The sequence below is a fragment of the Anas platyrhynchos genome, chromosome 1 (assembly GCF_047663525.1).
Source record: "Anas platyrhynchos isolate ZD024472 breed Pekin duck chromosome 1, IASCAAS_PekinDuck_T2T, whole genome shotgun sequence".
Classification (NCBI taxonomy): Eukaryota; Metazoa; Chordata; class Aves; order Anseriformes; family Anatidae; genus Anas; species Anas platyrhynchos.
Genome location: NC_092587.1, coordinates 152,008,173 through 152,027,078, shown reverse-complemented (window position 1 = coordinate 152,027,078; position 18,906 = coordinate 152,008,173). Strand labels below are relative to the sequence as shown.

The 18,906-nt window shown below is 61.8% G+C and overlaps 2 protein-coding genes across 2 annotated transcripts; one reads left to right on the top strand and one right to left on the bottom strand.

The window, feature by feature from the left end:
- Positions 1-312: 312 nt before the first annotated feature.
- Positions 313-6,680, bottom strand: ZIC5 (Zic family member 5). Its single transcript, XM_038173440.2, has 2 exons — positions 5,081-6,680; positions 313-1,767 (listed from the first exon to the last, which is right to left on the bottom strand). Exons 1-2 carry the CDS (start codon positions 6,276-6,278, stop codon positions 1,325-1,327), a joined length of 1,641 nt encoding a protein of 546 aa, XP_038029368.2. The 5' UTR covers positions 6,279-6,680; the 3' UTR covers positions 313-1,324.
- Positions 6,681-13,609: 6,929 nt separating this feature from the next.
- On the top strand, positions 13,610-18,431 carry ZIC2 (Zic family member 2). Its single transcript, XM_038173439.2, has 3 exons — positions 13,610-15,004; positions 16,437-16,600; positions 16,793-18,431. Exons 1-3 carry the CDS (start codon positions 13,996-13,998, stop codon positions 17,066-17,068), a joined length of 1,449 nt encoding a protein of 482 aa, XP_038029367.2. The 5' UTR covers positions 13,610-13,995; the 3' UTR covers positions 17,069-18,431.
- Positions 18,432-18,906: the final 475 nt, after the last annotated feature.

Below are 18,906 nucleotides of genomic sequence, written 5' to 3'. Positions count from 1 at the left end.
TTAACAATGACAAGCCCACATCAACCATTCACGGCACACAAAACAAATTTCCACAGCCCCTGGGGGAGGGGAGAGGCTGCCACTTCCCGGCCCGCAGCCCCGGGGGCAGAGCCAGCGCCCTTTGGGTTATTTGCGCCCCCCCAAGCCCCTGGGGGGTCCCTGGGGGGGGCTGGAGCCCCGACCCCATCCCACCCCCCCCCGCTCTCTCGGGTGCCCCCTCCCAGGTGACCCGGCCGCCAGCCCCGGGGGAAGGCAGGGGTGCAGGCAGGCAGGGGCTGGGCCGGGGAGGGGGAACAAAACTCTGAAACACGGGAAATAAAAATGACAAAAACGCCCCCGGACCCTTCCCCCCCCCCCCCCCAGTCCTCCTCTGCGAGGGGAGCTGGCACCTTGCGTTTTGCAGCAGGGGAAATAAGCACCGGCACCGAGACAACGGGAAATCGCCGTCAGCTTTCGCGTTATTATTATTATTACTAATTATTATTATTTTCATTATATATAAAAAAAATAATAATAATAATGCATCACAGTATCACAGTTGTCAAGTAGCAGCGGGTTTTCTTTTATTCTCCGCCCGTGGCTGGGGAGCCGTGGGCGCACAGACCGCGGAGGAGCGGGGAGGGAGCGCTGCACCCTTTTGTCTCCCCGTCCCCAAATCCCTCGCACATGCTCGCAGCCGAGGCGGATAGGATCGGGGCCTCGGCCACGATCGCACCGGGGCTGAGCTGCGGGGACGGGAGGGGTAAAACCCCCCCTTTAGTTCATTTCGGGTCGTTTTACGGGGAGCGCACCCTGCCCTCGGCCGGCGGCAGCCCCAGCAGGTGCCGGGTTCAGGAGGCTGCGAGAGGCTTTGGGGGGCTGCCAGGAGGGGCTGGGGGTGCTCCCAGCCTGGGAGACCCCCGCCCGGCCCCGGTCCCCCCTTTATGGCACGGCCGGGGGCAGCTTCGCAGGGGCCGGGGCTGTGGCTCGGCGTGGTGGCGGCGTTCCTGTGCGCAGCAGAACGGGAGATTTCGAAAAAAAATAAAATAATAATAATAAAAAATATATAAAAATAATAATTAAAAAAAAAAAAAAAGGAAGAAGAAGGTCCGAGTGTCTTTAATTAAATTAGTTACCGTACAAACACCATAGGGTTTCGTACACGGAATAAATAGCGCGGGTCAAACCTGACGGCGCTTCCACGCCAGCCCGCGGGGCCAAGGCGGCTGAGACGGGGCCGGGGCACCGACGGCACGGCCCGGCACGGCCCTACACGGCCCTACACGGCCCTACACGGCCCGGCACGGCTCGGCACGGCCCCAGCCCGGCCCGGCCCGGCCCGGCCCTATGGGGCGGCTCTGCCCCCCGAGGTCCTGTGGGGCTCGTCCCCTTCGGAGGCCGGGGAGGCGGCGCGGCTGGAGGGGGTGCGCGGCCGTCGGGGGGCCCCGCCGGCCTGGCAGACGTACCACTCGCTGAGGTTGGTGACCGGCGGGGACAAGGGGACACGGGGCGGCTCTGCCGCGGGGTCGGCCTCGGGGGGCAGCGGCCCGTCGGGGGGCCCGGCGGCCGCGTAGCAGCCGGGGGGAGGCGGGGAGGGCGGCGGGGACTTGCAGTGGATCTTCATGTGCTTGCGCAGGGAGCTGGGGTGGGTGTAGGACTTGTCGCAGCCCCGGATCTTGCAGTAGTAGGGTTTGTCGCTGGTGTGGACGTGGGAGTGCTTCTTGCGGTCGCTGCTGTTGGCGAACTTCCTGTCGCAGCCGTCGAACTCGCACTTGAAGGGCTTCTCCCCTGCCGGCAAACAGCCACCGGGTGGTTACGGCCCCCGGCACCGGGACGAGACCCCCTCCCGCCCCTCTCCCCCACCCCCCCTTTTTTTTGTTTTTTTTTTTTTTTTTCCTCTTTCCCCTCCCAGGGCACCCGGGACACGTCGGGGGGCTTGGGATTTCCCCGAGGAACCCCCCCTCCTGGTGCTGCGAGCGGCCAAAAACGACCCCCCCCCATCCCTCCCCAATCCCCCCTAAGCCCCCCACCCCCGGCAGGACCCGGCCGCCTTCGGCGCACACGAGGAGCGTTCATTAGGGCCCTAATGAACAACCCCAAACAAAACGGCTCGCCGCCTCTGCCTTCCAGGGCTGCTGTTTGCCCACAGGCTGGCACAGCTCTCGCCTAATCCTTGTCGCTCGGGGAGCCCGTGCGACACCTGCTTAAGCGCCCCGACGTGAGCGGGGACACCCCCGGGGGACAAGGGGACACCCCCGGGGCGAGGGCCGGCGACGGGGGGCTGCGGCTCCCCTCCCTCCGTAACCCCGCATGGGGTTTGACCGACATAGCGATGGGAAAAAGGAATGATTTCTTATTTTTTTGAAAAAAAAATTGGCTATTTCCCTGCTGTTTCTATAGAAACACGTGCCTCTGCAGCCTATTTACACGTCAACTTTTTCAATTAAAACCTGCTCCCCCACCAGCGAGGAGGTAGCACTGGGAAGAGCGAGTTCGTTTTTATTTTTCTTTTATTTAATAAAATAAAATTAAAAAAAAAAAAAAAGAAAAAAAGGATGAGATGCTAAGAAAAAAAGCAGCTGGGGGGCTCCCCACGGGGACCCCCACGGAGGGACACGGCGGCGCCTCCCGTGGGCGCTGCCCCCCAAAATCTGCAGCAAGGAGGGTCCCAAATGGGGAGGTCCCGTCCGAGCGGCCCCGTTTTGGGGTGGTTTCAGCCCAACCACGGGGTCGTGCTGCTCGGGGCAGAAAGCAGCGGGGGCACGACGGGATTTGGAGGGGGTGGTTTTTGGGGAGGTTGAGCACCGGATCCTTGTACGGATGGCGACCTGCAGGCCCAGGAAAGCCACCGGGAAGCTTTTTGGGGTTTGTCCCCCAAAATGAGTGGCACGGCAAGGGAGAGGGGAAAAGGGGCGAGCGGCGGGCACCCGAATTAGGGCCGGGGGGCGGGGGGGGGGGGGGGGGATTAGCGGAGGCGCGCACAATCCCCTAATGACTTCCACGCAATTACGGTGTCATTATTTCGCCCCTCCCGGAAAAAAATGCCCGGAATAAAGGAAGGGCCTGGCAGCCAACCTCCCGTGCTCCCAGCCGCCGAAGCTGCGAAATTAGAGCAATTCAGCTGGTAGGGACGGGCGGGACGTGCCCCCGCGCCTCGTCCACGCGAGGGCTGGCCGTGGGGAGGGCGTGGGGGCGAGGGGCGCGATCCCTTTCCCCCTTTCCCCTCCCGTGGGCCGAGCTGACACCCGGAGGGGGGTCCTGCACACCCCCACCCCGCTCCCTGGGGGGCTGCTCGCTTGTCCCTGCGTGGGGGCCGCTTCCCCCCGTGGGTTCACGCGTGGGAGCCCTCCCGGGGGCTGTGGGCTCCTCGAGGGGCCGGGGGAGAGGGGAAAGCCCTCGGGGAGCTCACAGCCCGGGGGAGCTGCGTGGAGGGGGCGAAATCCCCCCGCGAGGGGTCTGTGGGGTGGGGGGAGGCGCCCCCCGGCCCCACGCCCGCGGCCCCTCGCCCCGGGGAGGGGGAGCATGGCCTGGGGCCTCCCTTTGTTGCTGCTCGGGCCTCCCTTTTGAGCCGGCAGCTTTTTTTTTTTTTTCCCTTTTTTTTTCTTTTTTTGCCCCTCCGCCTCCTGGCGACGCTCGGCCGCAGCTCCGAGCAGCGACCCCCCCCACACATCCCCGGTAGGCATTTAGGTACCGACTGCGCACTGCGGTTATTTTTTTGGGGTCCCTTTTCCCGTCGAATCCCTCACCCCCCACCCCCTCCGAACCTCCCCAAATCCCCCCTCACCCTCTCCCTTCCCTCTGGGAGCCGCGGCGGGGCAGGGGCAGGGGGCAGCCGGGGGGCTCCGCGGCCCGGTTTGGCTTCCCGAAGGCAGGCAGATGGGCACGGCTGGGTGCCGGGAGCGCGGCCGGAGGAGCAGGAGGCTGGGAAGCGCCTCCGGCTCGCAGCTCGTCCCGCAGCGCCACCGCCACCACCGCCGGGAGCCGGGAGGGTATATTTGGGGAGATAAACCCCTCTAATCCTTTCGGCCACGGGCCATTGGGTTTGCCATCGGGCCGCCACGTCGCAGCGCTCGCCGCTTTTTCTCTCGCCGAGCAGCGCGCAATAAATCAAGAAAGCAATTACGGGAACTCCACTTCCTTAAGCGTCCTCGGAGGAATAATATTTGTCTGCCGCGATCAATCCCGGCTCCGGTCGTTTTCCGAGGAGGTTTTGGTTTGTTGTTTGGTTTGGTTTTTTTTTTTTTTTTTTTTTTTTTTTTTTTTTTACACCCGGAGCGAAATGCGTAGTTCGGGAGCGGCGAGGAGGGAGGAGGAGGAAAGGGGAAAAAATAGGGAAAAAAAAAATGAAAGAAAGGGGGAAAATAATAATAAAAAAGAGGCGAACGCGGCTCAAGCGCCCCCCGAAACCCGGCGCAGGGCTGCGCCCGGGAGCCCCGCTGCCCTCCTCCCGCAGCTCCCCGCCGCCAGCCGGGGCTGCTTCCCCCTTTTTCCCTTGGGGTCCTCGGGTGGAGGGCAGCAGCATCCTCCGGCGGCCGCGCACCCACTCCGGGACCGGGGAGGGAGCGGCTCCGGTAGGGGGGCACCCCCGACGGCGGGGTCCCGGCGCCCCCCCGGTGGCAGAAGGGGGGCGAAGCGGGGCCGCCGTCCTCTCGCTGCTCTCCCGAGCCGTGGCACCGGCCCCAAATGGGTGTCCCTGGGCCGGGAGGGTGGGGGGCGGCGAGACCCGCGGCCCCCCCCGACGTGCGCCCGTCTCGTCCCCGCTTCTTCTGGCTCTGCCCCCGGGGCCCCGGCGGGTCGGGGCCGGGCTGCGGGGCCGAGGGGGTGGGGAGAGCGCTGCCGGCGGCGGGGGGGTGGGGTGGGGAGGGGGGGGGGGCCGCGTGTCCGTCGGCGTGTCCGCCTGTCCGTCCGCGGGGCCGTGCGTGGCCGTGTGCGCGCGTCCCGCGGGCCGCCGGCGGTACTTATGGATGGGGGAGTCACATGGGCGGCGGTACGTAGGAGAGGAGGAAAAGAGGGGGGAAAGGGGAAAAAAAAAAAAAAGAAAAAAAAAAAAAACAACAGAGAGGGGGAGAGGGAAGGCCGGGAGGGGCGGGGGAATACCCACCTGTGTGAGTCCGCTTGTGGATCTTGAGGTTTTCGGAGCGGGCGAAGACCTTCCCGCAGCCGGGGAAGGGGCAGGGGAAGGGCTTCTCTCCCGTGTGCACTCGGATGTGGTTGATGAGTTTGTATTTCGCTTTGAAGGGCTTGCCTTCGCGGGGACACTCCTCCCAGTAGCACACGTGGCTGCTCTGCTCGGGCCCGCCGACGTGCTCCACGGTGACATGGCTCACCAGCTCCTGCATGGTGCCGAAAGTTTTGGAGCAGGGCTTCCTGCCCCCCGCCGGCGCCTCCCTCTCGATCCACTTGCAGATCAGCTCCTGCTTGATGGGCTGCCGCATGTAGCGCACGAAGGCTCCGGCCGCCGCCCCGACGTGCGGCTGCCCGTGGGGGCCGTGGGGAGGGGGCGGCTGCCCGTGGCCCGCCGCCGCCAGCCCCAGCCCGACGGGGCCGTAGCCCTGCAGCGCCGAGGCGGCGGCGGCGGCCCCGTAATGCGCCTCGGCGCGGCCGTACAGCTCGCCGGCCGCCAGCCCCAGGCGCAGCTGCCCGTTCAGCGGCCCCTGCCGCTCGCCGGACGCCGGCGGGGGGAAGGAGGCGGCGGCGTGCGCGCCGTCGGGGGAGCCGTAGGCGCCGGCGGCCGGCGGCACGAACACGCCGTGGGGCGGTGGGAGGTGAGGGGAGCCGGCGGGCGGGTGCTGCTCGCCCGCGGCCCCCTGCGCGGAGCTTTGGGGGTCCCGGCGCAGGAGGAAGTCCCGGGCCGCGGCGCCCCCCGACGGGTAGCCCGGCAGGGCGGCGGCGGGCGGCGCGTAGACGGCGGCGGAGGCGGCGGCGGCGGCGGCGGCGGCGGAGGGCGCGGAGAAGGCGGCGGCGGCGGCGGCGGCGGCGGCGGTGAGCGCCTCGGGGGCGAGCTTGAGGGCGGCGGCGGGCTGCGCCATGTGCTCGGGGCCCAGCGGAGGGAGGGCGCCGCCGGGGTCGCCGCCCGCGTCCCCCGGGTGGAGGTGGGCCGCGTGGTGGGGGTGGCCGTGGTGGGTGCCCAGCCCCGGGAAGCCTGTCATGTGCTGGTGCGGGTGGGGCTGAGCCGCTGCCAAATCCGCCAACCTCAGGGCCGGGCTCCTCTTGCTCAAGGGGGGCTCCATACCGACACAGCCGGGCCCATCTACGCCGCCCGGCGGGATTTTTTTCCCTCTGCCCGCCTTCAAAAACATGTATGCACGTTTCAAAGCGGCGGCCCTTTAACTTCTTTTGTCTGCGCTCCCAACTCCGCGCGGCCCCGCGCCCGCTCTGCCCGCCCGCGATTGGCAGAGCGCGCACCAACATTTGAGCGGCGCCGCGGGGGGGGCACCGCTCGGCCAAGGCGCCGGAGGGATTGGCCGGGGCCCGATGATTGGCAGCGAGCGGGGCCGCTCCATTGGCTCCCTTTCAGGCCGCCGGCGCCGCGGGGATCCGCCCCCGCCGCCCCCCGCGCCCCCCCCGGGGCCGCACTTGGCCAAAACTTCGCGCGGGGCCCCGACGGGGCGCGCACGGAGCCCCCCCGACGGCGGCACCCGCGGGGCCGGGGGCTGCAGCTGCGGCTCCCCCGGGGCCGAGGGGCTCCTCCTGCGAGGCGGAGCCCCCCCGCTGCTTCTCTTTCCCCCCCCACCTCGCTTTTTAATTTCTTTTTTTTCGGTGCGTCCCCGGGAACGCACGCCCCGATGCGCCACGCACGCACGCAGCCGAGTGTGCTCCCGGCCAAGGCTCGCTGTTAAAAAGCACCGCCGAGGGAAGGCAGCCAAAATTTTCCTAAAAAAGAAGGCGGCCGGCGGAGGGGAGGGGGGGTGAAGGGCGGGGAGTTGGGGGGGGGATTCCTTCCCTTCGCAAAATAAACGAGTGAGAGGCGGAGGGGGAAGGTGAGGCCGGCAGCACGTGTGCCCGAGAAGTTTGGGGAGCCCTTGGGGTGCTGGGGGGAAGGGGGGACAGGCAGGGAAAAGAGGGGTCTGCCCCCCCCCGGTCCTCATGGAGGGGAGCCGAAAATACCCCCCCCTTCCTTACAAAAATAGGGTGCTGCCGTATGGGGGTGCCCCAAAGATGCCCAAATCATGGGAGAAGAGCAGCGCGGCCCGGGGAGGAGAGGTGTCCCCGTGGGAACTGGGGGACAGGGACACACACACACACACCCCCCCCGGCCACCTGATGCCCCCAAAGGGGCTTAAATAAATAACCCCCGGCTTTTTAAAAGGATTTTACTGCACAGTAAAAAAAAAAATAACTTCTCTCCAGCCAGCCCTCCGCAGGTAGGGCGTCTCCAAAGGCACACACGGTCCCCCCCCCTATCCTGCCGCATCCCGGGCCCTTGGGGGGGGGGGGGGCTGCTGTCCCGGATTGGGAGGCTTTTTTTGGGGGATGGCGAGCCCGTGGTGCCGCAGCCCCGCCGCCCCGCGTGCCCGCCTCCTTGTCCGGCCCTTGTTAAACGCAGCGTGGTGTGGATCTGTCATCGATTTCATACGTCTTAATTCAAATCTATCCCCCCGATCAATTCCTTTTTACGAGGGGCCGTAAAACAAAGAAAAATATTTTATAGCTGAAGAACCAGGCGGCTTGACCTGCCGCTGCCGGCGGGGAGGGTTTTGTGGTGGTTTTTTGGGTTTGTTTTTTTTTTTGGCCGAGCCCCGCGTGTAAACGCGCCCGGTTCCCACACCCGGTGCAAGAGGGGGGCGCCCCCCCCGTGCCCACCCTGCGCCCACCCTGCGCCCACCCTGGACCCACCAACCTCGCCCCGACCCCATTCCCAGGCCTGCCTAGGGGATGCAGCAAGGATCAGCCCCCCAAAAAGTTGCTCGTCCTGGGATCCCCCCAAAATTTTTGCTGCTTTGGGGGTCCCGGCGTCGGAGGTTTTCCGCCCTAAAGTGCCGTGCGGCGGGCTGCCTTATGTAAATGTATGCTAAGGAGCTCGCACACCATTTGCAAACAATCGTCTTTAATGCGCGCCTTATTGATGCTTAGGGAGCGGGGAGCGGGGCTTGGCGAGGCGGAGAGCTTGCTGCTGGGGAGCTGTTACCGGCAGAGCTCTCCTCGCCAGCACCTGGGCTCGGCCCGGCTCTTTTTGGGGTTTTTCCTCGCCCTTGGGGCTGCCCCGTGGCGTGGGGGTCGCCCCGAGTCCCAGCCCCACGACGGGACCCCCGCATCCCAGCCCGTCGGGGGCATCCCCTGGGAACACAGTCGGACACGGGGGGGGTTTGGTGGTGCCCACCCGGGCGGGCTGGCAAGGGCACACAGACCCCAAAGGTGGAGAGGGAGGAGGGTTGGGGCTTGGCTGCGCGCCCCTTCTCTCTGGAAGGGAGCTGGGGGGGGAGATTTTATACCCTGATCCTAAACGGGGGGGACGGGGGCTCGCAGGCGGCCCTATGAGGCTGCTTATACATATAGGGCCGTCGGGGCTGTGGGGTCGGGAGCCTCCGGTGCCCGTGGGATGGGGATTTGGGGGCATAACTTCCACGCTTGCCATTTTCAGCCTGCACTGTGCCAGGGGAAGCGTGGTCCGTCCCCACACGGCCCCTTCATGGATTTGGGCAAATAGGGACAACGTAAGAAGAAAAAAAATCCGTCCTTCCGTCCATATATAGAGAGATACGGGCGTACGGAGGGAATGAGAGGGAGAGGCGGCCTCAGGAAAGCCAGGCCAAATTTTGCTCTGCGCTCTCTCTCTCCCCCCCCCCCCTTTCCCCTCTCCCCGTAGCTGAACGTCACCACTGGAAGAAGCTGTTGAGATAAATCAAATAGTGACACTTTGACGGCTTTACTTGTATAAGCAATATGGTTACCATATGGCATTGTTATTTATGAATGACAGCAGAAATTGTATTACAAAGTCCGGCGCGCTTTGGTGGAAAGCTTCTCCTCCGCCACCACCACGCGTCCGGCAGAGGTGCCCCCCCCCGAGCCCCGCCGTGCTGGGGGGCAGAGCACCTTATAGATATATATACATATAGATGAGAGGCTGAGAGAATAATAAATATTAATGGCACGAAAGAGAGGTGCTCCTTCCCGGTTCCTCCTGTAAGCGGGTTTTCGGCCAAAAAAAAAAAAAAAAAAAAAAAAAAGGCATTTAAAAGTTACAGCTTTGGCTGAGATTTTCATTATTTCCCCTTTTTCTTTTACATTACGCTGCTGCTGGAGCCTGACAAAGAACTTTTGTCCCGAAGTGTGTTTTACAGAGGGAGGCTGCAGCACAACACATGTGGTCTTCACGGGTCATAGGTCGAACGGCCTAGAAGTGGCTCGGATCGGCACAATCAAAGGTAACCTGCAACTTAATATCCTGTTGATGATCTTGTTGAATTTATGAGTGTCTGTGGGACAGACAACGGTGCGAGAGACTCCGCTCAGCCGGCCTGCACATCCCAGCCTGGACGCCCCCTGCTCTCCCCACACCTCGTCCTGGGGTTGTGGGGAGAAGAAAACCCTGGCCTCTACTTTTGGGGTGTGATCCCCCAGGTTCCTTTCTCTGTCTCCATCCTCGGCCCCTCTTGGCTTTGCTGGGGATCCTGTGGGGGCTCAGAGCAGAAGGCGATGGAGGTGTGTGCAGCCCGGGGAAAAGGAGAAAGTGCACTTAATCCACGACCACCCCCCACCCAGCTCCCTCCGTGTTAGCAGCCGGCAGCGATGAGAGCGGCGCAGTTTTAAAGAAAAAAAATCAGAAAAAAAAATAATAAGAAGAAAGGGGGGGTGATGCTTTCCCAGGGAGGCTGACGTTTGCTCTCTGCAAGTCCGGCACTTCCAGAAACCTGTTGAAAAAAATAATAATAAAGGTGAGAAAAGCCCCAAACTTACTGGCATGGAGCAGTGCAGCCCGACCTGAGGTGAGCGCAGGGGTGAGCTCCCGGGGATGGTGTGGAGAGCGCAGGGTGAGCCTTGGGGAGAGAGAGGGGTCCTGCGGCTCGCAGGGGGATAAAGCACGGCTCGGGAGGGCCGGAGACGTGACTTTGAACTTGGATCAGCTCCTCTGCTGCCTGCAGAGAGCCGGGCTGCAGCCCTGCGAGGACGGCGGAGCGCGGCCAGGCACGGCTGGAGGTGGCCCGGTCCCCACGAGTGTCCCCGGGAGGGGACGGCGGGGAGGGGAAGGGAGGAAGGGAATAAAGGGAAAGGGGATTAGGGAGCAGGGGAAACGGAGAGAGAAAGGGAAGGAAACGGAGAGGGAAGGAAGGAAGGAAGGAAGGAAGGAAGGAAGGAAGGAAGGAAGGAAGGAAGGAAGGAAGGAAGGAAGGAAGGAAGGAAGGAAGGAAGGAAGGAAGGAAGGAAGGAAGGAAGGAAGGAAGGAAGAGAAGGAGGAAAGGAGAAAATAGAAACGGAAAGAGAAAGGAACAGAGAAAGAGAGAAGGAAGGAAAGAAAAAAGAGAGAAGGAAAGAAAAAGAGAAAGGAAAGAAAAATAAAAAGGAAAAAGGTAAAAAGAAAGAAAGAGAGAAAAAGAAAGAAAGAGAAAAAGAGAAAGGAAGAGAGAAAGAAGAGAAGGAAAGAAGGAGAAAGAGAGAGAGAGAAAGAGAGAGAGAGAGAAAGAAAGAAAAAAGAAAGAAAGAAAGAAAGAAAGAAAGAAAGAAAGAAAGAAAGAAAGAAAGAAAGAAAGAAAGAAAGAAAGAAAGAAAGAAAGAAAGAAAGAAAGAAAGAAAGAAAGAAAGAAAAGAAGGAAGGAAGGAAGGAAGGAAGAAAGAAGGAGAAAGAAAAACAACGAGGGGAAATCTAGAAGGTAGGTATTTGTATGGACATTGTTTTTTTTTAATCTTTTTATCTTTTTTCCAAAACAGCATTTTTCACTAGGAATTTTCCCTGGGCATCTCGGGTTCCTTTCTAATCTGAGACGTACTAACTTCTTTTAATTTTTTCTCGCGTGGAAAGGAAAAAAAATAAAAAAATAAAAATAAAGGTGTCCGCAGAGGGCTGATTGTCCGCTTGATTTTTCCCCCGATCTGGAGGCAGACCGAGAGCCGACCGAGCTTCCCCCTCTCCACCGTGGGCTCTCGCCGTGCCCAGCAGCGGAGGAGGCAGCTCCCCGCCTCTGCAACCTTTCGGGGAAGGAAACCCGAGCGTGGCCGCGGTCTGTCCCCGGGAGCCGGGACGAGGACAGCCAAATGGGGAGCTCCGTGTGCTCCGAAGCTGCAGCCCGGGCAGGGCAGGGCAGGGCAGGGCAGGGGCGATCCGGGGAGCGCACCGCCCGCACGGGGCTGCTGGCACGGAGGTGCAGCTCTGCGCTGCCATCCAGCTCGGCTGCTGCTGCTGCTCCTCGCGGGTCAGAAGGACGGGAGCTGCTCCCACCCCAAACCCTGCCCGCTTCGGGGAGTGCACGGGCGGTACTGGCGCATTTCAGCCACTTTCGGACAGGCTTTGAAGCGGGTTAACTGTTTAGTGGCAGCGGTGGGGGGAAACCCTAGTTAACGCACCCTGGGCTGTGGCATTTTCCTTCTTTATTTCCATCCTTTTTATCTATCTATCTATCTATCTATCTATCTATCTATCTATCTATCTATCTATCTATCTATCTATCTGTCTATCTATCTATCTATCCATCCATCCATCCATCCATCCATCCATCCATCCACCTATCCATCTATCCATCCACCTATCCATCCATCCATCCATCCATCCATCCATCCATCCATCCATCCATCCATCCATCCATCCATCCATCCATCCATCCATCCATCCATCATCCATCTACCTCTCGCAGCAAAAATCTTGCCCGGACACGGTTCCACTGCTGAGCGAGCCCGTGCCTGAAGCAGGATTTAACGCCGCCAGGACAACATCACAGCGAAAATTCAGCCCGCTTCGTAACCCAGCCCCACCAAAGCCCACAAAACCCCCCAGTTTTGGGGTCTTCTCCACGATGGGAAGGGAAAGGCGAGGTTAAGTGCAGGCAGGTTTTAAAAATAAAAACTCCGCCGCGTTTTTTTTTTTTTTTTTATAAACCCTAATCTGTTGATTGCCGGCCCCACGATGGTTATTTTTCAGGCACCACAACCCAAAGCAAAGCAGGGGCCAGACATGTATTTACTGGGGGGAGGGGAGGTGGACTTGTTTGCTCTGTGTGTGTGTGAGCGCTCGCCCTACGCTTTTTTATCCCTGCCATGGAAGAATCCGGTTTCCAAATAACAATGGCAGGGTGGCGGTTTTTTAATGTTTTCGGTGCTTTGTTTTGCTTGGGGTTTTGTTGCTTTTTAAAGAAAGGGAAGAGACGAGGGAAAAGTCCTAAAGCATCTGCTCTCAGACGCACAACACCCGCAGACCGGCTCCTGCACAAGTGGTTTAAAGGAGCAGACGAGCCGGGCGCCCGTTCCCTCATCTGTTTTGATTTTTATTCTTTTTTTTTTTTATTTATTATTATTATTAAATTTTATTTGCACCGCCAGCGGGACTTTTATCCCATTCCCCCCTCGGTCCCTTTATCGATCCTGTGTTTGAGCCGAAAAGGGGGAAGGGGATGAAGGGTGGGCAAGTTCCTCCATCACCACCTAAAAAAAAAAAAAAGAAAAAAAGAAAAAAAAAAAGGAATAAAATAAAGCATGAAACCCTGTTTATGTTTTAAGCCCCTCGCTTTGTTTGTTTGCCTCCCGAGGCAGGATCGCATGGCCAAACGCACATCGATATTTGCCGGGCGTGTGGCTCGCCGACCCCCCCGCGCCTCCCCCCACCCCTCGCCACCCACCCCACCGCTATGGGGCGGGGGGGGGGGCGACCCCAAAAGCCTGGGGCAGCCTCCGCGGGGCCCGGGGCCGAGCTGCTGAGCTCCGTGCGGGGCCGGGCCGAGCCGGGCCGGGCCGGGCGGGGGTCGGGCGGCCCCGGGGGGCGAGCGGAGGGGCTCGGGGCGGGCGTCGGGGCGGGCAGGGCTTGGGGCCGGCGCTCGGCGATTAGCCGGTGGCCGGGGACGCCCGGATGGACGGGGCGGCCCGGGCCAATGAGCTGGAGCTGGGAGAGAGCCCGGGCTGCTGTTATAGGGGGCGTTGGAAGAGGAGCTGCCAGTCCGGGAGGAGGGAGAGAGGCTGGGCAGGGAGAAAGGGAGGTGTGTGGGGGGGGGGGAGTGGAGGAGGAAAAAAAAAAAAAAAAAAAAAAAGAGAAGGGGGGCGAGGGGAGGGGGAGAAAAATAAAAAGCGGCAGGCTCAGCAGCGCCCGGCGGAATAAACAGAGGAGGAGAGGAGCGAGGGAGGCGAGCGGAGAGGGGCTGCAACTCCGCGGCCCCGCTCCGCGCATCTCCGCGGCCCCTGCCCGCCCCTGCCCGCCGTCCCCACCCCCACCGCCCGCCGCCCCCATTGTTTTTAATCCTCCCCGGGCCCCCCTTTCCCCCTTTTTTTTCTCCCCCTTCCCCTTCCCCACGCCCCTTTCGCGGCGCCCCCCCCTCTCCCCCCCCCCAGCCCCCCAGCCCCGGGTCCCTTTCCCGTCCGTGGGAACCCGCGGCTGCAAGTTTGCTGCGTGCGGGGGGCCGGCGGGGGATAAAGCGGGAGGAGGAGGAGGAGGAGGAGGAGGAAGGAGAAGAGGGGAAGGGGAAGGAGGGAGGGGGGGGGGAGGCGGCGTGTGCGCGCGTGTGCGCGCGCGCGCGTGCTGCAGGGAGCGGCGGGGCTCGGCCGGCCCCCCCCTCGTCCCCGCCGCCGTCCCTCCCCTCCCCTGCCCGCCCCCGCCTCAGCTCCTTTAATACACTTTGGGCTCCGCTCGCCTTTGGACTCTGCGCTGCCCGGCTCCGGCTCCGGCTCCGGCGGCGGCGGCGGCGGCGGCGGCAGCGGCGGCGGCGGCGGCGGGGCCGGTGCGGGCGGAGGAGGCGGAGGCGGAGGCGGGGGGGACGCGGCGGCTGCCGGGGGGAAGCGGCCCCGCACCGGGAGGGCGGCCCCGGCCCCGGCGCCCTGCTCCCCGGAGCCCCGGCGGAGCCCGCGCCCGGCTCCCCGCGGCCGTGCCCGGCGCGGACCATGCTGCTGGACGCCGGCCCGCAGTTCCCGGCCCTCGGCGTGGGCTCGTTCGCCCGGCACCACCACCACCACCACTCGGCCGCCGAGATGCAGGAGCGGGAGCTGAGCCTGGCGGCGCAGAACGGCTTCGTGGACTCGGCGGCGGCGCACATGGGAGCCTTCAAGCTCAACGCCGGCGCCCACGACCTGTCCCCCGGGCAGAGCTCGGCGTTCACGTCGCAGGCTCCCGCTTACCCCGCCGCAGCCCTGGGGCCCCACGCCGCCCACGTCGGGTCGTACTCCGGGGCTCCCTTCAACTCCCCCCGGGACTTCTTGTTTCGCAGCCGGGGCTTCGGGGAGTCGGCGGCGGCCGGCGGGCAGCACGGCATCTTCGGGCCGGCGGCCGGCAGCCTGCACCACCCGCACACGGACGCTCAGAGCCACCTCCTGTTCCCCGGCATCCACGAGCAGCACGGCCCCCACGCCTCGCAGAACGTCCTCAACGGGCAGATGCGGCTCGGCTTGCCCGGGGAGGTGTTCGCCCGCTCGGATCAGTACCGGCAGGTCTCCAGCCCCAGGACTGACCCCTACTCGGCGGCTCAGCTGCACAACCAGTACGGCCCCATGAATATGAACATGGGCATGAACATGGCAGCCCACCACCACCACCACCCCGGTGCCTTTTTCCGCTACATGCGGCAGCAGTGCATCAAGCAAGAGCTGATCTGCAAGTGGATCGACCCCGAGCAGCTGAACAACCCCAAAAAAAGTTGCAATAAAACTTTCAGCACCATGCACGAGTTGGTCACCCACGTCTCGGTGGAGCACGTTGGGGGCCCCGAGCAGAGCAACCACGTCTGCTACTGGGAGGAGTGTCCCCGCGAAGGCAAGCCCTTCAAAGCGAAATACAAACTGGTCAATCACATCCGAGTGCACACGGGAGAGAAGCCCTTCCCCTGCCCCTTCCCCGGCTGCGGGAAAGTTTTCGCCAGGTCGGAAAACCTCAAAATTCACAAAAGGACGCACACAGGTAACGCGCGTTCCCCGCCCGGGCGTGCCGAGATAGCGAGGGACGGAGCGCGACAGGGGGACGGGGACGGGGACGGGCTCCGGTGGCACCGGTGGCCCCGGCCGGAGCCTCCGGGGACAGCTCGGGTCTCGCTGTCGCCGGGGTTTCTTCCTCCCCCGAGCTCCGGGAAAGGCTCCCGCAGGCCGGCCGCTGGCGGAGCGGGCTCGGCGGAGCCTTCCCAACGCAGCGGGCGCTGAATTTTGCGCTGCCGCTCGGCTGCGAGCCCCCGAAACCCCAAATCCCGCTGCCCTGGCAGTGCCCGGAGCCTTCGCCGGGAACTCAGCTCGGCTGCCCCGAGCCTGTGCGGCCGGGGAGAGGGGGAGAGAAGCGGCAGCGGGGCCGCAGGAAAAGCCCGAAAGCTCGTAGGAAGCGGCCAAAGGTCCGTGCCTGGGCGTGCTTTGCATTGCATTTAAATGGTGCGAGCAAGGCAATAAAATTGCCTCCCTGGGAAAAAAATAAAATAATAAAATAAAATGAAAATAAATTTTTAAAAAAGCGTTTTCCGAGTCTCGCTCGAAGTGAAAGGGGCAGCGAGAGCTGGTGAAATTAAGGGACAGAGAAATGATGGCAGAGTGAAATTACGGAGCAGAAGCGCTGAGGCTCGGAAACTTGGGCAGGAACCGGGGGGCAAGGCGGGGAGAGGCGCCGAGGCTTTCCTGGGGGAAAATCGCGGGAGCTGGAGGGAAAACAAAATCCCGGCGTGTTCCCCCCCCCACCTCCCCAGCCTCATCTATTATTCATTTACTACTCCTCCCGGCTCGGCTTGTGCCAGACTGATTTCCTCCGAGAGAGCCAAATATTTTCGCCACTTGGCCTCCAAATATTTACCCGGAGCGGGCGCAAAGCTGCGGGCCCATTGTCTCCGCGGGTGCTAAGCGCGGTGCTAGGTGCGAGACGAGGCTTTAACAAGGTTTAAAAATCGCGAACTGGCTCTGCTCGGGATGCCCGCGCCGGAGCCCATTGTGTCTGGGCGGATGTCTTTGGGAAGCGCTTTAGGTGCTAATGGAATTGGATGCTAAGCCGGGTGTCCCCCCCCCTCGGAAAGAGAGGAGGGGGGTGTGGGGGGGGGACGCGCGGTTCGCACCTCCAAATTGCCCCGGCAGCCGGCTGCGGGCCCCGCAGGAACCCCCCCGCGGTATTTCACGGGGGTTTGCTTTTCCCAGCGGCTCCGAGCGCTCTGCCCGGCCTCAAAGCCGGCCTTCGGGGTTTACCCTCTACGAGGGGTCTCGGCGCATTTTGGGGATGCCGGCGGGGGTCTCCCCGTTGGGCGCTCCTGGAGCTGGACGGGGCGCGGGGAGGGGGATGCGGGGCCCGGCCCGGCTCGGCCCTGCTCGGCCCGGCTCGGCCCGGCTCGGCCCGGCCCGGCTCGGCCCGACAGGCTGCTGTCTTGCAGGGGAGAAGCCCTTCCAGTGCGAGTTCGAGGGCTGCGACCGGCGCTTCGCCAACAGCAGCGACAGGAAGAAGCACATGCACGTCCACACGTCGGACAAGCCCTACCTGTGCAAGATGTGCGACAAGTCCTACACCCACCCCAGCTCCCTGCGCAAGCACATGAAGGTACCCGGCCCCGCAGCCGGCGGCGGGAGGCGGGGGGGCGGCTTTCGCCCCGCTCCGGGCGCCCCGTCGGGGCGGCGGGAGGTTGGGGGCGGCGTGGGGCCGGGCCGGCGGCGGGGGGCGCGCCCGGGGGGAGGCGGCGGCCGCGGCCTCCCCGTGCCCCCTCCACCCGGCCGTGTTGCCTTTGCCCCCCAGGTGCACGAGTCGTCCCCGCAAGGCTCCGAGTCCTCGCCGGCCGCCAGCTCCGGCTACGAGTCCTCCACGCCCCCGGGGCTGGTGTCCCCCAGCGCCGAGCCGCAGAGCTCCACCAACCTCTCCCCGGCGGCGGCGGCGGCGGCGGCGGCGGCGGCTGCGGCCGTGTCCGCCGTGCACCGGGGCGGCGGCGGCGGAGGAGGAGGCAGCGGCGGCGGAGGCAGCGGCGGCGGAGGCCACAGCGGCCTCTCGTCCAACTTCAACGAGTGGTACGTCTGAGGTGCCCCCCTCCCCAAACCTTCCCCCCCACCCCCCGACCCCGCCGGACTGCTCCCAGCACGGCCCCGCCGCGGCCCCCTCTTTCTCCAGCCCCGGGGGCGAGGAGGAGGAGGAGGAGGAGGAGGAGGAGGAGAAGGAGGGAATTTTCTTCGTGGGGGTTTTCTCTTTGAGAACGCTTTAAACCAGCAAAAAGGAAAAGGAAAAAAAAAGGAAAAAAAGGAAAAAAAAAAAAAAGGAAAAAAAAAAGGAAAAAAAATTAAAAAGGAAAAAAAAAATCCGTAAAAGTACGTGCCGAAAATAAGCAAAGACGGAGAGGAATGGAAAGGAGAAAAAGAGAGAGGAAAAAAAAAAAACAAAAAACAAAAAACCAACACCACCACAAACACAAAACGCACCCACCCAGCAAAAAGCTTCTCGAGGCGGCGGAAAAGAAACTCTCCCTGCAGAGCAAGGACAAAAGACGAGAGACTGCAGCCCCTCCGGCCCCGCGCCTCCCCGCCCGGAGCAGCCCCGGACTGTGCGGAGCGGCCGGCCCCGGCCAGCGGGGAGCGGAGATTTCCCGGATTCTCGGTGTATAGAAGCCCGTCCCGTTTGTAACCCGCGGATTGGTCCCCTTCTTATTTTTTATTTTGGATTTTTTCCTTTTTTTCTCTCTCTCTTTTTTTTTTTTTTTCCTCCCTCCCTCTCTCCCTCCGCGCCCGAAAAAGTGACGGACTTTTTATTTTTCTTTTCTTCCTCCCCGCCTTTCCCTCTCCTCATTTTTTTTTTTAATTCACCCGTTTAAAAAAAAAAAAGTAACGTGGAAGAGAGAAAAAAAAAATGGTTTCTTTTGTAATTGTGATATCTTGAATATTGTGTTCCTTTTTGAGAGGCAACTTGATTGTAAACTGCGTTTCGACTATAGACTGGGGAAGAAATACCGTGCCAAAGTCTCCATTCTGTTACCCACACACACACACACACACACACACACACACGACCAACAACGCTTGTGAATGTATTTTTCTGTTAGCTGGGTTTACATGTGATGTTTTAGTGCTTTTGCAAGTTCGATTTGTTAGTTCCTGTTCGGAAGATTGTGAGGAGAAATAAACGTCGTGCCGTTAGCTTTTCCGTAATAACACCCTTCCTCCTGTAAATACCTGTTACCATATTTATCCATTTGTAATTAAATTATGGTATTAACTTGCTACAGAGGAAACAGTATTTATAAAGAATGTTTCTTAACTATAAATATGTACAATTGTGAGCATAAACTGTTTCAGATTTTTTTATTTGAAGGTTTAAGTGGTTTCATCATTTCTTGTGATATGTTTTGAGAGTAATGCATACAGAAATATAATAAAAACGTGTTGAAACTGCACGGGCTGCTTTCTTTTTACGCCAAGGGCTCTCCGACACCCGCTGCAACGCGTGTGAGGGTCGCGGTGACGGATGCACCACCCAATGTTTTTTAAAGGTGGCTGGGACACGAGGTTTTCCCGCAGCCAGGAGCACGGCAGCGTTTGGGGAAGCGGCGTTGCCGAGAGAAAAAGGGGACCCTCCGCATCCTCCCAAACTGCTGGCGAGGAAGGACCTCCGGGGAAGAGCCCTGCGTGGAAAGGGACCCGTTTCCTCCGTTTTCTGCCTGGAGAAGCCTTAAGAGGATTTTCCCCCTGCGTGCCCGGCCGGGGCACCGTTCCCGAGGAGGGGACGGAGAGGGAGCTGCGCCCGAAGGCGCTGCCGAGCCCCTCGGCGCCTCCCCACATTTTCCGAAGAGGAGAAAGCGACAGCGTCCGAGAGCTCGGATTTCCCTCCGAGCCTTTCTCTTTTCTTTATTCTTTTTTTTTTCTTTTTTT

What these genes read in the sequence shown, in the direction of transcription:
- ZIC5 (XM_038173440.2), bottom strand. Translation starts at nt 6,278, where the DNA reads ATGTTTTTGAAGGCGGGCAGAGGGAAAAAAATCCCGCCGGGCGGCGTA. An exon ending in CCACAAGCGGACTCACACAG is followed by an intron (nt 1,768 to 5,080) that starts GTGGGTATTCCC and finishes GTTTGCCGGCAG; the next exon opens with GGGAGAAGCCCTTCAAGTGC.
- ZIC2 (XM_038173439.2), top strand. Translation starts at nt 13,996, where the DNA reads ATGCTGCTGGACGCCGGCCCGCAGTTCCCGGCCCTCGGCGTGGGCTCG. An exon ending in TCACAAAAGGACGCACACAG is followed by an intron (nt 15,005 to 16,436) that starts GTAACGCGCGTT and finishes GCTGTCTTGCAG; the next exon opens with GGGAGAAGCCCTTCCAGTGC. An exon ending in CCCTGCGCAAGCACATGAAG is followed by an intron (nt 16,601 to 16,792) that starts GTACCCGGCCCC and finishes TTTGCCCCCCAG; the next exon opens with GTGCACGAGTCGTCCCCGCA.